The sequence below is a fragment of the Apteryx rowi genome, unplaced genomic scaffold, assembly GCF_003343035.1.
Source record: "Apteryx rowi isolate R43461 unplaced genomic scaffold, aptRow1 scaffold_20, whole genome shotgun sequence".
Taxonomy (NCBI): Eukaryota; Metazoa; Chordata; class Aves; order Apterygiformes; family Apterygidae; genus Apteryx; species Apteryx rowi.
In genome coordinates, this window is record NW_020448308.1 from 4,778,230 (window position 1) to 4,795,252 (window position 17,023).

General features: G+C 44.0%; 1 protein-coding gene across 2 annotated transcripts in view; it reads right to left on the bottom strand.

Moving 5' to 3' along the window:
• The window catches only part of CALN1 (calneuron 1), a 148,214-nt gene that overhangs the window by 72,543 nt on the left and 58,648 nt on the right, over window positions 1-17,023 (bottom strand). For both annotated transcript variants that reach the window (XM_026063710.1, XM_026063711.1), the window contains one exon: window positions 8,779-8,922. In XM_026063710.1, the coding sequence (XP_025919495.1) occupies window positions 8,779-8,922 (144 nt within the window). The remainder of the gene's footprint in view (window positions 1-8,778; window positions 8,923-17,023) is intronic.

A 17,023-nucleotide genomic window follows, 5' to 3' on the forward strand; every position in this document is an offset into this window, starting at 1 on the left:
GTATTATCTCTGAGACAATAAACAGAGTTTTGTCAATAAAAGTCCACTTAGCACTTGTACCAGCCATAGGATCAAAGGTGCACCAGCATGTTGGCTGGGGTGACTGAGCTCCACCACAAGGATTAAAACAAACAGAATGCTTTTAGTGCTTGGCTAGAAGAGAGAAGTGCAACAAAAACAGTAACTTAGAAAGCAGTAAAAGCCATTGAACATCTGCCAAGAAGCATGTCAGCTTCACGCAACCCCCTGGAAGCCACAGGACGCCAGAATTAACATCCCTGAGACTGGCCGTCCTGCAGGTAAACGTGCTGCAGGGCCTGCTGTGCACGGCTTGCCTCCAGCGCGTCTGACTGCGTTAGGCAGCTGGGCTGATCCGCTGCAAGACATCGACGTCTCCTCTGCCTTGTGCCCACGGCCCTCAGGGACACTCTCCCCAGTGCAAAAGCATCAGACAAGCAAAAACGAGAGGGCTCACTTTGCCGATCTTTGCAAAACTGCAGATGTTCATGCAAGTTGTAACCAGTTGACCCATTTGCCAAACGATTGGCAGAAGCAAAATCACATCCAAACTACAGAGGACTCTAATTATTTTTGCTCACCAGGCCCCAGAAATAGCAGGAAAGCTCTGCGGGCATCATGGCAGCTATCAGACAGCTCTGCACAACTTTGAGGCAACTGGCAAGTTAGAAGCTCAGTAAAACGGAGGAAAAATGTATATTCTCTGTAGCATATACACCCTATGAAATCAAAATCATAATAGCAGGAATACAGCATTTTAAAGAACAAATAAACAACAAGGCAATCAAATTATAGGGCAAGGCAGACCACTGACCACACGCTGTGTTTTGCAGAGGGCTCTGCCCCATTAAGAGCACAGACATACAGGCTTTAGGGAAGGAAAGGCAACTCCATGTTTCCTATTATGCTGTCTATTCAACATATGGCCACAGTCACGCTATCTAGGCACTGCATCAAACACGGAATTTGATATTACTTATGAACTTCTTTCTGGTACTGATCTGCAAATCCAACTTGCTTCATCAGCAACAAAAAATTTTCTTCATTCTTTCCAGTGAGAACACATAATATGATTATCTCTATTTTACAAATCAGAAAAGACACGAAGAAAGTGGCCTTTATAAATCAAGACAAGTCTCATCAAATCCATTTCCCAGCTTGGCATTTCTCACTGACCAAGTTTCCCAGCTCAGCAACACACTTTAAAGGACCATCACACTGAAATGTTGCTATTTCTCATATCTAAAAATCAGAGGTCCTTGAATCACAGAGGAAAAGCTTCAAATTTGCAACAACCTGTCCAGTCTTTTCTTATTAACTCTGCATTTTAAAAGAGGAATTGTTTCTGGTATACCACCACCAGTCTGGGCTATTTTCCACACTTTCATGTTGAAATGTTAAAACAAAATGAATTATCCATGGCAATTAGAATGAAAAAAAAAAGAAGACGAGAGAAAGAGATAAAAATGTTTTTAGCTTTTGCAGCTTGTGAATGCCACAGTAGTTCCACATAGGACTTTGCAAGCTGATCTTCTAGAAAGAACCAAACATTTGGTTATGCAAGTGTTTAAGAGCAAAACAGTTCCCCTTCTGCAGGTCATAGGGGAAGTTCAGCATTGAATTTTTAGAGGAGCTATTTATTTTCTCTCTAGATATCCCAATACAGCAGGTCCTTCTGCAGTTCCCATCCCTGCAACACGGTACATATGCTCCAGACAGTAGAGTTTATGCAATACCCAGTCTTGTTTTCGCTTCCCCTGTATGAAGGAAACTGAGTGCCATCAAACCAAAGCAATGTCTACATACAAAAGCTGATCCAACAGCAATACAACAGCTAGAAGAATTTACTTTTAGAGAAACTGACTCCATCCCTTGATGACATGCAGTTACGCCAGTGCAGTTTATTCCCTTCCCAAAGGACATCAAAGCAGAACTGGTGTAAGAGTGTGTATGCGAGAGAGTGTCTTGCTGCATTAAGATGCAGTACAGGTAGCACCCGAGCAGCACAACTTTTGTGAGCAAGGCATAAGAGGGCAATAGAAATGCAGCCTATCATACCAGCAACAGAGGCTATCCAAAGCAGAACTGGTTTAAAATCAGAATTGCCCTCTTCTGGGAGAACTGGGTATCTTCAAATTGTTTTTTGTCTGGACCACCAGGAACAGTTTGCTGGTTCTTTCCCTTAAATACATCGTCATTTCCCATTAAATTCTCTCAACAAACTGTCTATTAAAAAGAAGTTTGGGAATATTTAGAATTTTAATTTGGGGTTTCTTTTCCCTGTTTTTTATTACTCAGCAAGATGTCACAGGACATGCTACATGTTCATTCTTACTGCTGACATGTCACATAATGTGATAAAAGGTAACAGGTAGCTCACTTGTATATACTGATGGAAGCCCGCTCATCTTTTGCTTAATCCAAGTATTTCCTATTTGTACTATAATAATTTGACACACTGGTTTTTTCTTTCCTCCTGCGCTAGCCTGAAGTTATTTTTCTAGGGTACTGAAAACCAGCTGCTCCTCTAATTAGTACACTGAGTGCTTATTTTATTCCTCAGATAAAAGTGTCTTGTGTTGCAATGAAACAGTTTGACACTTAAGTCACACATTCATCTATTTTACTGCTAAAGTCTGCTTAAAGAGCAGGCTTTCTAGATAAGGCAACATATTTAATGTGCCATTTCACTGCATTTTTATTAGAATTACTGCCAATTGGAAGAATTTACAAATAATTTCTTTTCCAGCACATAAATGTATAAAATATTTTACTCTCCACGTACCGACAGAACATTTCAGGTCATTCTCCAGACTGCAGATGAAAATGCATGCATCTCCCTTATTCTGCAATGTTTACAATCAGGCAATACCTAATTTTAATCTTCATTATGTCTGAGGATCAAGTGGATACAAAGCTATAAACTAGGGTAAAATTTGGCTTCTATTTCCAGACCAATAGCAACCAACATATTCCTATATGGCATTGCACCCTTGATATATACCCACCTACACTGAACAATCTTCTGCTGGCGTATGGTCTGTACACCACATCTCTCCGCAAGTAAAGATGCAAGCAAAAATTTGACCTAATGTGAACCTCATGCCCTGAGTGATCATAGTATCATTTCTCACCTTCCTTCCCAAGGAGAGGCATTTCTGCACACAAGAAATCCTTGTCTTGCTTTTATTTACCCCAGCACAGCAATAATGTGCCATCTTCCAGTAGTTCATAAAAGGATATGTTTCTGATGATTTATAAGCTCTCCTTAGAGACCTTGAAATATTCCAGGTATATTCTAATTTTTTTTCTCCCTAATTTAGTTTTTTATGCCAACTAAAATAGTTCTCCCTGCAGCAGCTGTGTTTCTCTTCACCTGGGTGAAGTTTGCCTTCCAAAATAGCAAGGAGCGCTGGGGGAAAAAAAAAGTGGAGAAGGCATTTTTAGGAAATGCAGTAGATACTCTGACCTCTAATGCCTACCTTCTGTGAGATCTGTAGAGAATTAGCTATCCAAAGGAACTATCTCCATTCAGTGAAGACGTGCTAAGAAGGCAAGCGTAACTGTGAGGCTGCTCCTTGGTAAAGGCTGGCGCTTGGCCTCCAGAGGGAGGCGTGAAGGAGGCAGAGGGCTTCTCTATGTGCTTCCACTTGCTCCACCACTCACCCACTCACACAGAGCAAGAATAGAGTATCTTCTGCCCCTCGGAGCATCTCCTGCCTCCCCAGAGCATCTCTTGCACCCGAGTCCCCACACTGTCCCCAGGTACGAAGACAAAGAAACCAAGCCAATGGGCAACTGTGCCCACAGCCGCTTAGGAATACTTGACAATAGTTTTTGGCAATAGGAAGCTGCTCTGATGTTTCTTACTATAGGATTCATTGTAAGTTTGCACTTCCCTATACACAGAAAAATGTATCTTGTTCTGGCTGACAGCGCCAGACCCCCCACCACGGTGTCTAACCCTCTGGTGTCTCAGCTGAACCCCTCTCAGGCAGCCTTGCTGTGCCACTTCATCAAAGCTCAGCGGACAAATAACCGGAGCCACTTGGCACATCATGGGTCTCATGGCACTGCACACCGGTGCAATCTGCATCCTTGAAATCCCAACAGGCAGGGGAGCCACATCCAGCCACTCTGAGCTCTTGGACACTTCTGGCAAACCTAGCAGCTCCGAGCCCATGTGGTGGGGTGACAGTGCACACATACCCTGGTTTCCATCCTCTTCCCTGTCCTGAGCAGAACTCATTCTTCATCACCCTATGTCTGGCCAAAGGCACCAATATTTGAGCACAGCTCGATTGCTGAGAACTTGGAAGTTCATGAACCAGTTCAATTTTTGTACTTCCTCAGTTACCATCTTTAGCATCACCCCTCTGACATCCCTGGTGGCCGTCACTGGGCAAACTGCTCTGACAAGGCACAGTCATCTCTACCCCTGTCACTGGCAGTGCTGGGAATGTAGCCACAGCATGTCTCTACCCCCTAGACTACAGCACCCATGTTTAATTCAACCTGTAATGCTTAAACGAAATTATCCTTTGGAATTTTGATGGGCCTCTTAAGATTTTCCTGGGGAAATAGAGGTAATTCCACTTGTCCCCTGTTCAATGAAAACTAGGGAGGAAAAGAAGGAAGAGACGGAAAAGGAAAAATGTTATATACCAAAAATCCCTCTGGAGAAACTGGTGAGTGTACCAAGGATGTAATCAATCCTAACAAAACAAAATGCAATAAAAAAAAATCTTTAACTGGTGAACAAACTGAATGATTCATGACCCACAGACAACTTAAAGGAAGATAATCAGATAACTGAGAAACCTCCCTTTTGGTTAAAGCTGCTGTCAGGACGCTTTTGAGAGAATACACGCTGATGTGTGCTTTGCTACAAATACCTCTGCACCGAGAGTAGGATTAGCTCAGATGAGGAAAGACAGATCAGGCTTGGTCCAAAGATAAAACAAGAAAACTCTATGGAGACCGAACTGACTGAAGGAGAGATCTTCAGGTGATGCTCTTCCCATCAAATCAGTAATAAAATGGTGCCCTTGTTCAGCAGTAGGGACAGTTGGCTGCTGGCATGTTATCTGTAAAGGAAAGTTGATGGTAGCACTCAAAAGCCATGGGGGCATTAAAAGTAATACGACATCTGTGAAGAGTTCCTGGGCAAAACCCAAGCAGAGTAATTGCCGTTTTCACTTACGTTTGAGCAGCATTTTCTTACTAACTAAATTCTGCCTTCAAATGCACTGAATTATGAAATGCACCTTCACTTCTGCTCTAATTTGAGTGTTTACTGTGTATTATTAGACAGCTGCATGCTGCAGCCCCAGAAGCAACTGTCCTTGGGTGGCTATGAAGTTCATCCCTGAATTATTCATTGAGCTTTATGAGATGCTTTGTGACAGAGGGTGACATACAGGTGTGAAATGCTTTTGTCGTGTTAGTTTATCCACATACATAAAACCAGTCCAGCATACAATGCATATGCTCTTCTTGAAACAAGTTTTGTCAGGTCTAGTGAGGCAATCTTCCTGCTACACCTGGAACATCTAGCCGTTCCTCGACTTGACCCAAACAGGGCTGTGCCTTCCTCCCTGTCCCTACAGCAAACAGGGTTTACGATGAAAAGAAAATTCAGACTAGCTCTGGTTGCTCATTATTAGAAGCTTGTCAGTTAAATAAGCCAAGGCAGATACAGCCCTCTGCCATCCTGCAATGCAAATGTACTCCCAAGGTAATTTTTGATGAAAACCTTATGTTTGCACTAGGTCTGTTCAGGCTGGTTCAGATTAAACACAAAACACTGCCAATTGTATTACCTCGTTATTAGCAGACACTGGCAGCAGCCTTGTGTGGAGAAATATATGTCTGGCTACGGTACCTGCGGTCACATCATAACTTATAGGTCACGTGCCTTGGGACGCACAGAAGGATTACTGCCTCTTCCGCAGCTTTCCCTTACTGCAGGGTACTCCTGCCTGCACGTGGCATTTCATCCTGCCTAGCCTCCCACTCACCAGACACTGTGCCAAAGCCGTGCCTGCTCTCTTGGAAAAGCCGGCAACCCTCAAGAGGAATATAGGTGTGTGAGAGCAAGGCTGTATCTGGTACCCCAGGGCCTGATTCACATCCCAGGGAGGTCGCTGGATTTGGGCCATGCTGCCAAATGTTGCTCACTCGCAATGGGAGAGGAAGGAGGAAGCTATTGCTGGTTCTCACTACATATTTCAAGTTAAACTGTGGAAAAAATAAAGACAATCCACTGGAGAAAAAAATAGCCATAACCCATATCGCATTAATTCAGCTCGCAGGCTAGGTAGATCTTTCACATAATATTCCTCTGTTCTGTCAATGCTTAAGAAATTCCCCGTCACGCTGTCTTGTTTTAATGGATGGTCCGTTTGACATTCACATAACACTGACTTGTGTCTAGTCTCAAAACCATTTACTCAAAACACTGTGACAATGGGCAGCTTAGACATCAGAACAACAAATGGAAAACAACACAACTGGACGGTATTTTTGGAGTTCTTTGCAGGAATTGTTGACCTGGAAGAGATGAAGAATCGCCTCCCATCTTTGCAGAAAACATACTGATCTTTTTGAAAGATCTCAAACATGAGTTTAACTCCTTCCATCTGTAGCTCATTACTTTACATTCTAACTCCACCATTCCACTTAACAGGTCCTTGCACACTGGGAGTGTATATGAAAGAGTGCCAAAGTCTCAAGTTTGTGAGACCGAGAGTCAGGGAATAGCTGGAGATGAACCAGAACTGGAACCAAAAGCCACTGCACTCTTTTTCCAAAAAAGCACAGAGTTTCAGTAAAACAGCCCATGAACTGGCACCATGCTGAGTCTGGCCTTTGCAAAATCTAAAGAGAAATCACCTAGTTTGTCAGGAAAGGCAGCAGAACATAGCAAGGTGCAAACAACAGATTTGGGAGAAAATGTTTTTAAAACTAATGGATTTTTTTTTTCTTTTAGGTATGAGAACATTTCAACCGCTTATCTTCTCCATCCACCGGTTTTGATGTTTCTTTCCTTCTCTGCTCTAGGGGAGAATCTGAACATCCTAGAGAAAGGCTGTTATCCTCTTCCCTGCTTCACCTGGGGGGAGGACTGCCTTCCTCACAGCATGATGAGCAAACCTGTGCTCACAGCACACCCTCTCACATGGAAGCAGCAGAAACCACGCAAGAAAGTTTGTTCCCATCAGAATCACAGCCTAATTTATCAACCAAAAAAAGCCTATGAGCTAAGCCTAGGAGTTTGCTGTCATTAGCACACTCGAGCAGTGAGCAGGTTTCATTTAAAAGCAATGCATTTTAAGAACCCTCCCCAAGAGCTACTGAGGAACACATGGAATACAATCTGAATTTAAATTTTCAGATTTATGATGTTGCTTTCTTCTTCTCTTAAATGTCTTTGGTGGCTAAAAGCTCCTACCCTGTGCATGCTGGCTGGCCTGGTTAACCTAGTTGCATTGTGTAGCTCACAGAGGTATTTGACTTGGATATCCCAAGGGAGGTAAGGAAGCTTCACTCCCACTGCCACCCTCTCCCATGAGCTCCACTCCCAGCAATCTCCCCATCAAAGGATGCTGGAGAGTGCATCAGGTTGCAAAGCATCCCTTTTCAGATTGTGGCTACATCCAGGACTCCCTGACTTTGCATTATCTCATCTAACTCTACACAGTGTTTCCACACTGTCATGGACTCCTGTACAATGAAGGGAGAAGGTTTGATCAGCACTGCATCTTCCTTGCACATTTTACTCATCTGAAAAGTCTCCCTTACATCTCTGAGCAAGGACATTTTAAAGACAGTCCTCTCTTTCAGCTCAGCTATGATTGTAGCTTTGCAGCAGTTAAAAAGTCCCCCCTGGCTCCAGCATCCTGATGCTGCATTTCTGTTCCCGTTAATGGTGGGTTCTGTTTCTTTTATTACCTCTTAGTAATCGTTTGAGGAGCTCTCACAGCAGGACTTCGTTCAAAATTATTCCACCCTTCAAAACTTCTCCTTCCAAAACATCAATGCTTCATTACAACACAGCACAGCTCTTATCCACAGCATCTTTTACTGGCAAGGCGCAGATAAGGCCACAGAGTCAGGCTTCAGTGTCTGCATCGCTTGGTTAGGCATACTGGTCATGTTCTGCTAAGCCCTTCACTTCAGCATCACTGGGCCAGACATGGCCCAGAAATGAGCAGAGAAATGTTGCAACAGCCTTTCACATCCCTAGTCACCTCAGCCTATCTTTGTGGTGGACAGGCATCAGGGATTCTAGGGGATAACTGCCTCCAGGGATACAAGGAGGACCCACAGGCTCACATGGACATTGAGCTACTTTGTTCCTAGGAAAGCCAAGAAGAGGCATGTAGAAGAGACAGTGTGGGGACACTTACACAGTGTGACATGGTCTGTGAGTAAATACAGGGCTTCAGCTTCCAAAGTTGCTCTCTGCAGGGCTGCCACAAGACTTTTGGGTACCCCACAAAGGTATCAATATGATGATTCTTCCTCCCAGCCTGTCATGGCTGAGGAGCAGAGATAGGGGCATAGGCTAATGGGCTCTACTCCTTGCTCTGCTGCAGGCTGGTTGCAATGAAAAGTTGAGCTGTTCCACCTCTCTGTACTTCAGTTTTCCCCACCGTCTTTTTTCTGCCATGCCTATGTTGACATGGGTTGCAATGACCTGGGAAAACCAGGTAACACTGTACTGGTAACACTGAAAAACCAACTGCGAGGACTTACCATCCATGTCAAGGCGTTGCATGATAATTGCCAACTCCACCTCACTGGGCATGTATCCCAAGGAACGCATTGCCATGCCCAGCTCTTGCTTGGATATAAAGCCATTCCCATCCCTGTCCAGTACCCGGAAAGCTTCACGGATTTCTGCAATTGAGAAGAAAGAAGAGAGGTGTTATCATGGTGGAGGACTCCCTGGTCAACACATCTGTACACAAAGGACAAAGATACAGCATAAATTGCCTTTTCTAATGTTAGTGAGACATACTTGATAATATCCAGGCAGTGTACTCAGGATGTGTTCATACATGCATACATACAGGTGTGTGTATGAGCTCACTCATGCAAACGTGTGTATGCAGATGGACATATATATACAACCGCATCCACACCCCTAAATACAGAACATTATCTGCCTGCTCACTTCATATTTTCTGTGATCAAATATCATTGCAAAATAATCGTTCAGTACACAGCGAGCTCCTTTTCCTTCTGCAGCATCTGCCCTGGACTGCTGTGGGCATAAGTGAGCCATCCTAAAGTAATGCCTACCCGGTGTATGGGTGCCCAACAAACCTGGGCCCAGGGGCTTCTCAGACAGCCCTTCTCTAAACCCCTCAGCACACCTGCAAGGTAGACTGACTTTGCGCCACACCGGCATACCAAGCTCTGGTTCCTCGGTGAGATCAGCATCATCGCCAGCAAGGGCAACAAGGCAAAGGGTCTGGCCGACAGCCAGCGGGATAGTGAATGGAAAAGTTGGGCACGAACTGCCTCCCCTACAGGGTCCAGAGGTCTGTAGTCACAGCCTAGATATGCATTTTCTCCCTTGTCCAATAAATGCTGATGTACATCTGTTAAACTGTACCTGGGCAATTTCCATCGCTCACTGCCCGTCACAGCTTCTCTCCAATTTATAACTGTTTTACAGCTATAAACAGCCTCAGATCAATAAAAATACTGACAGCCTCAAAGAATCACTTCCATCATTCTTCCCAAGCCTGGCTCAGATTCTGACATCTGACTTTGTTTTGTTTCTTAACTCTGGCATATCCCCCTCCGGCCTTTAATAGCCGCTTTGAACTCATGCAGCACACTGAACAACCCCCGCGCGGCCGTGGCCTGCCAGGGCCTCAACAACGCTGCGTTTCCCACATCTCACAGATTTCAGGGCTTTCTTAACTTGAAGACCCACCACCAAGCTCCCCAGATTAAGTGGCTCTGAGTGGTGAAAATGCCAGAGCAATTTTAACATTTCAGACATCTGGGAGCCTGTTTACTCAAAGGGATTTGGTTGGAGGTGGGGAGAAAGAGAGGGAGCTGATCTTTCAGTTTTGGTTAAATAGTCATGCTGTAGAGAGAAAAACACAGGATGTTTTCTTATATATCTTTTGGGAAGATGATCAACAGTTAATTGGTTCAGTAATCGCATCAGCCATCCCTTTTCGACCTTTGCTGCGATATATATATTACTTATTTAGAGTATTGTTAGTTTATCTTTCTTGGGTGCTGGCTGCAAAAAGAGCAGCTAATTAATGCAGACCAGCTACGATCTCATAACTATCTTTCAGCACCAAAACCTACACAGGGCCCAGGGAAATGCAAGTCAAGTCTTGTGGACTTTGGGGCAAACGTTGACCAAGAGACCCTGATGTCCACACACTCTTCCACCGACTCTGCTTCCTGATAGGGACATAGCGTCCATGTCCCACCACAATCTCTTCTCTTGGGACGACAGAGGCTGCGGAAAACCCATTGCTATGTAATACACTATGAGAGATGAAGCGCAGTCAGGAGCCAAAGGAGAGTGAGGCTATATAAAGAATCACCTGGTGGGTCCCAAAGCAAAGTTCCTGAATCAGAGTAGTCCAACTGTCACATGAAAGCATTTCATTGGGGGCGGGGAAGGGGCAAAGGAAAAACTTTCATCAGAAAGCAGCAGCTTTTGGAAAAAAAGAAAAAAACAACACCGTATTCTCTATCAGGAAGCAGACTGGATGGAAAAAGTTTGCCCAGGCCTGGAGAATTCAGGCACTAGCCTCAGAGACAGGAAAGCGTTCTCAGTTCGGCCACAGACTCCAAGCACGTCACTCCTCCCTCTCTCCTCTGCTCCCCCTGTATAAGAGAAGTAATAGCACCCTGCGGTGGGGCTACTTAAAAGGTAACGCGTTGATGGTCCACCTGGGAAAAAGCTGAGGGTATCATAACGCGCCAGGAAACGGTCTCAGTGACGTCTTTGCTAACATGCTATTTAAAGCTTTCGAATTCAAAGGCAGCTTCTAAATCACCTCACATCAAAGTTCACACACCTCCCTTGACAACCCCAGTGCTTTAGCAAAGTCTCCTTCAATTTAAATGTGCTGCTTTCCGCTGTGTGTAACACCCTGGTGATGTGCCAGGGCCGGGGCACTTCCACAACCTACTGTTTAACGTTCACCACAACTGTGGTTGATCATGATGAGATACGATCAATTTTTAATCCAGCTAAAGAGCCCACTGATGTCAAACAGGAAGATCTTATTAATTTCGATGAATATTGGACCAGATCTGTGGTATCTATACTTTTGGCTCATGCATGAATCAGCCGTGGCTTCTTTAAACTTAAATGCAACCCTGGATCCACCTTGTCTCCCTGCCAGCCCAAGCAGTGTAATCTCAGTGATATGAAAAGCCAATGAGGCTGTTCAAAGCAAGCTCAGTTGGAAGTATCAGTACATAATGCAAAGAGCCTTCGGAATAGGAACGAATCCCATTAGACACCGCCAGCTGTAGTGAAATCTATTTTCATATGCTGTGCTGAAAGCTAAAGTGCAGTAAATATTACATCGAAATCAATTAATTTTAAAATAAACTTTTGACAGCTGAAAAAGAAAGAACTAAAAATATTGCCAAGAACTGAGAAAGTATTTTAGAAAATAAAATCTACCTTCAGAAAAGTTTGTGCAAGTTAGACTCATCCAAATCACATGAATAAATCACATTTGCACAACAGCTTCACTGTAGCATTTCTGAATCTGACTGTCTAGCGAGTATGCTCTCCAGATACACCGATTTCAAAAGGTGCATTTAACAGCACTGCAACATTTGAGCCTTGATCAGAGAAAAAAAAATCACAAATTTGGGTTCCAGCTCTGTTTCATACCTTTCAGAAATCTGAACTTTTGACCAAGCCTGAAACATCCTTTGCATGCCAACTTCTGACCCCAAATGGAGCTTTTTTCACTCATCACTCTATAAATACCACTTTGTGCAGAGGTACATTTGAAGAGCTATTTATAGGTTGAACACACTGTACGAGAAGCAGCTACGACCTCAGCCAGTGCCTCCTTTTTATCTTTATATGTAACACCACCTTCTTATCAGCTTTTTTTATAGTGATTCCTGCTCCTCCGGCATACTCACGGCTGCTGTCCTGTGCAACAGCTAAGGTGACAGCCACCAGGCTGAGCGTCCTCTCGGAGCACAGCCCCGCCAGCTCTCCCCAAAGTGCTCCAGAAGAGCTGATCCCAACAGCGGTCCGTGAACCAGTGGCACCCTGCCTGGCCCTTACCTTTATTTCCAGCTGTTAAATTTCATTACCCAAAGCTAAAAATACATCAGTATTTTCCCCATATGACTTTTTCAAATAAGTCACCATGGCAACTGATGCTCCTGGCTCAGAAGTGGGAGCAGACGTGGTCCATGGAGTAAATCTCTCAGCAAAGATGTTGCCTGGGCTTAGAAGAAAGTTTGGGACCTCTTCCATTTGGGCTGGAAGCAGCTCTGCATGGGGATACTTTACCCTGCACAGTATCACAGAAAGTAAAACCTTGTTTTGTCTTTATAAGGAAGAGTAAAAGCTATATAAGAAAGAGCAGGGAGCACAGGAATGATGCCCCAGAAGCTGTCTTTGCTCTTCCTGGCCTGAATGGCAGCAGCCTTCACACCGAACCAAGCATGTACACTCAGATTACACTTCCCCTGGGAGCATTAGTAAATACCTATTCCCCACTCCATTAGGTAGCATCATCTTTTACTCCTGAAAACAAGAGGTTGAAAAAGAACCAAAAAATTAGTGGACAAGAAGAGAAAATATAGAAAGATTTAAAACATGAAAAGTAGCCCATTTTGCTGGGGATGGCACTGGACCAAGCCTCTGGAAACTTCATTTCTTCTCAGTAAACTAGCCCTCTTACTGCTCTTCTCCATGCCTCTATTTCTCCAGCCTCACTGGGAACAGGGACAAGGTTCTTCTGTGCAAGGTGATTTGGGTATAAAAGTGTTCATACAACAGCTACCTATTAGTGGTAGCACTAAACCATCTTACTTCCAGAATTAATTCAAATGGGATCAGCAAGGAATGCTGTTGCATGCTTTGTCAGATGGGCCATAAGTGATGCCTAATGCTCAACAGCAATCAAGTGAAGGAGGGGAGAGAAGCACCTAACAGGGATCAGCCTTTGGTCCCATCCTATTTAACATCTTCCTCAATGACCTCAAAGAGGCAGCAGACACAACGTTAATTATGCAAGGCTGTAAAGTGTCGCCAACATGAAAAGTCCAGCAAGGAGAAAGAAGTCGTACTGTGCAAAAGAGGCAAGATTTAGGAGCAGAAAGGCAGCCCAAGCGAGGCTCAGCTGGACAAGCGCAGCCAAGAGATGCAAAAGCCCAAGCCGAGGCTGGGGGTGGAGGGAGGGAACTGTGGAACAGCAACGCCGAAGCCGGCAGGACACACGCCGGTTATTTACCGATGGAGTTCGCTTTTTTTCCAAGATTCCTTTCAAGGTTCTTTACAGGTTTAACCGGGAAACATTTCCATCTGCCTGCTGCTCTGAGGAAAATTAGCAAATTCGACTGAAAGAACAACCTGTGAAGAAAGTTACAACTTTTTAACCTTTTGTACCTTTTGGAGGACTCAGGGTGCCTGATTCATCTCTCATTTAGTTGGTTTTAAAGGCATGTTTCTCAGGAAAGTTTAGCCTGGTGTTCTTCCCCAGGTGAGGCTTTATGTTTCACAAGAGCTAAGAGCACAGTACTCATTTCTCCAAGTTATTTGAGCACGCAAAAGGTGTGTGGGGGGTTGTTTTTAATTAATTCCCACTCTTTCCTCACATTTAACAGCTGCACCTTCCAGCTTTCCTATTAAAGCACATGGCAATTCAATTACCCCCACATTCCTCTGGGATGAAAGAAGGAAAGAATCAGGTGAAATAAGGACTTTTTTTATTACCTTTCTGAAGGGCACGAAAGAAGACAGCTGTCACAGTCGGACTTGACATCCAGTCTAGCAAGTCGTTAATTCTCTTCATCTAAACCCAAGAAGATCCAAAGACAACTTCCTCACCTACACTGGTCACTCTGCACCCATTCCTGTCAACATCTTTTCCTTCAGCCTTCCACAGATACAGTTGCTTTGGCCATCGGATACTGACCTTGTGCTTCCTTTCCAATCTCCTAAGCTCGCCTTTCTGCAAAGTTCAGTAGCAGGTTTATTTACAGATGATTTCTCTGTGACTGGTAACTAGAGGCAACCATCATTATTTCTTGTTTTGCTTCCTGAACGAGAATGAATCACAATTCTGCAGGAAATAAATTCAGCCAGAGCTACCGCTGTCCACTAGCTACCCCCAGGCACTGCAGATGGTTTCAGTTTACTTCCCTGTGTATACATACCACCATAATAAATTCTGTAATTACACTGTAACTACCACACCCTAAGTGCATGGTAATTACAGAGCCTTCTATGGTTATTTTCATCAGTACGATAAGAGAAGAAATACCACCACCCTAAATCTTGCAAGTCATCCCATTGATTTAATTGCAGGTTTGGGCACCAAACTACACACTGAATGATCGAAAAGCCACAGATAGCACGTCCTTGAGTGAACTGTTGAGTAAGTCTCATAACTACTATGCCTATCTGAAAAAATGGAAACTTCCGTTGCTCCATCTGCCATTCTTGAGCTTGCAACAAAAAGTGTCAAAATAACAACATTTTTCATCTAATGGAAACATCCTGTCCCCCCCCTCGACCAAAAACCACTCCAATTGAAAGTGTCAACATATTTCATTTGTTATTTTCAATCTAAGCAAAACATTTCAGCATCCCCAGATCAAACTGCTTCACTTCAACCTGGAAACGCATCTACCTGAACTGCAGCAGCATCTCACAGAGATTCAGGTGCCAAATGCTGTCCTTTGGGATTGCCTGGGTCGGATCTGCTCAGTGTCACCAAAATATGCAGGGACCCAGGCTGCAGTGAGGAATGGGACACAAAACCCTTGCCTTAATAGTGCCCTCAGCACTAGGGCAGCTCAGCTAGACACAGTCATGTCAAACTGGCAAAGCAAATTGGTTCTACTCAACGCAATGAAGTATCTCAGCTCAGAAAGGTCTGCCTCGAAACTAAGTGACCCATCTTGTTTTTCCTTAATGGGACTGAACTTTTTCATATATAATTTGGCAGAATTTATTCTTTCCACGGGAAAAAAATGATTTGCGGAAACTATGTTTCTTGTGGTTATATTCCCAAACATATTCAAGAATTGCCAAGTAACCTGCAGAAACACACCATTACTGTATAAATGCACAACATAAGGGTATCTGCTGCTATTAGTTGCTCGTTTCAAATGGAAATTCTTAGTGCAAGCAGTAGGAGCTGGACTGAGAATACTTAAGGATATTCACTCAGACGACAGGCCAGCATGGACAGCAGCAGTCAAACTTCTTTGCACAAAGCTGCTCTGCAAGTGTGGCTGTATTCCTTATGTGGATGGCACATGCAGAGCAGTTTATAATTGCAGAAGTCCTGCAGTATCGCATGGAGTCAGTGGGAAAGCGTGGTGCTGAAAGCCAGCTGTCAGAAGAATTTGGCAAAATAACAACTTTCCCTCTTTCCTATAAATTTCCCTACTGTGGCCAGAATTGTTCAGCTTCTCCTGAAGTCAATAGAAGGATGTATGGTGCTCAGAGAGACCGTGCTCTGGCCCCCAGTAAATAATGCAGAATTACTGATTCAGTAAGTGTGGAAATGAAAGCGTTTTTTCCCCCCTTTATTTGGAGCTTATTAGAAAAAAAGTTCAGTTTCTGTTGTCTGAGAAAAGGTTTAAAATATAAAAGGAAGGCAGTGATGAACTACCATAGGATACATTTGGTTCCCCTGGAGCAGCATGCAGATTTGTAGCTGCAATGGCTCTGTGCATCACTGAACACAGGTTGCAGCGTTATTGATTGCTCAATCAATTAAATAAGGTGGGAGGGAAAGGCCGGCAAGTCTACCCCAGCCCTCTGGGTTTCCACCCCAGGAGGCTAAACGTACAAATTGGTCCTGAGCAAGGAGGGATGATTTCAGAGCGAAGGAACTGCAGAGGAGGTTGACGAGGATGGAGCAGGGAGACCAGGCTGTCGGGTGAGACGAGAAGAGCAGGGCTCAGCTTGCGGAAGAGATGCTTAATTTCCATCTGTGATGCGTTGAAGAGGGCAGGGAAAGGGAGGAGATGTCCCAGGGACAGAGGAAAGCTATTTCAGGTGAAGAACAATGTTGATCCAAGAGCAAATGAATATGAACAAATTTAGCCTGGCAATTAGAACAAGATTTCAGAGGCATGGGAAACAGACTTGTATGGCAGCAATGACTGTAGCATTTCAAAATTAGGCTTCATTGGTTCTGGGCAACTTCACTTTCTGTGACACAGTTGCCTTTAGCAGTAGAACCCAGGAAGACCTCTTCCAGCCCATGTCCCTATTCTACGCTAAGACAAATATTTAAGACTATAAATGCATGTTTGCTATGAGTATTTCAGTGCTCACTGTAGGGATCAGCATATAAACAATGCAGTTCCATGTTAATTCTTCCAAGAGGGATCATGTACTGACATGTATCATCTGTTAATCACTATTTGAAAACTTAGCCCAGATCTCTGGTCCTCCTGATGTATTGCTGCATCCTTGGCTCTGTAATTCCACTCTCTCAAACAAATGGCTCTAATGTGGGTCTTCTTTTGAGCATCCACAATCAAACAAGTCATTATAAATAGCAGCATTAGGATGGACGTTGGCTGCATAAGCAAATGTCTCATTTCTATTCATTGGATGGAGACTTTTTAAAAGTCTCAGCAGTTTATGCAAGACTACTGTATGTCATTGTCATTTTGCAGAATCTGAGACAGTCATGCTGCACCTAATGCCATTTCCAGAGGGGTGTTTTGGTGTCCTGACACAACCCATGGGATCCTGTGCACCCACAGGCATGCTGGATGGGGTATTCAG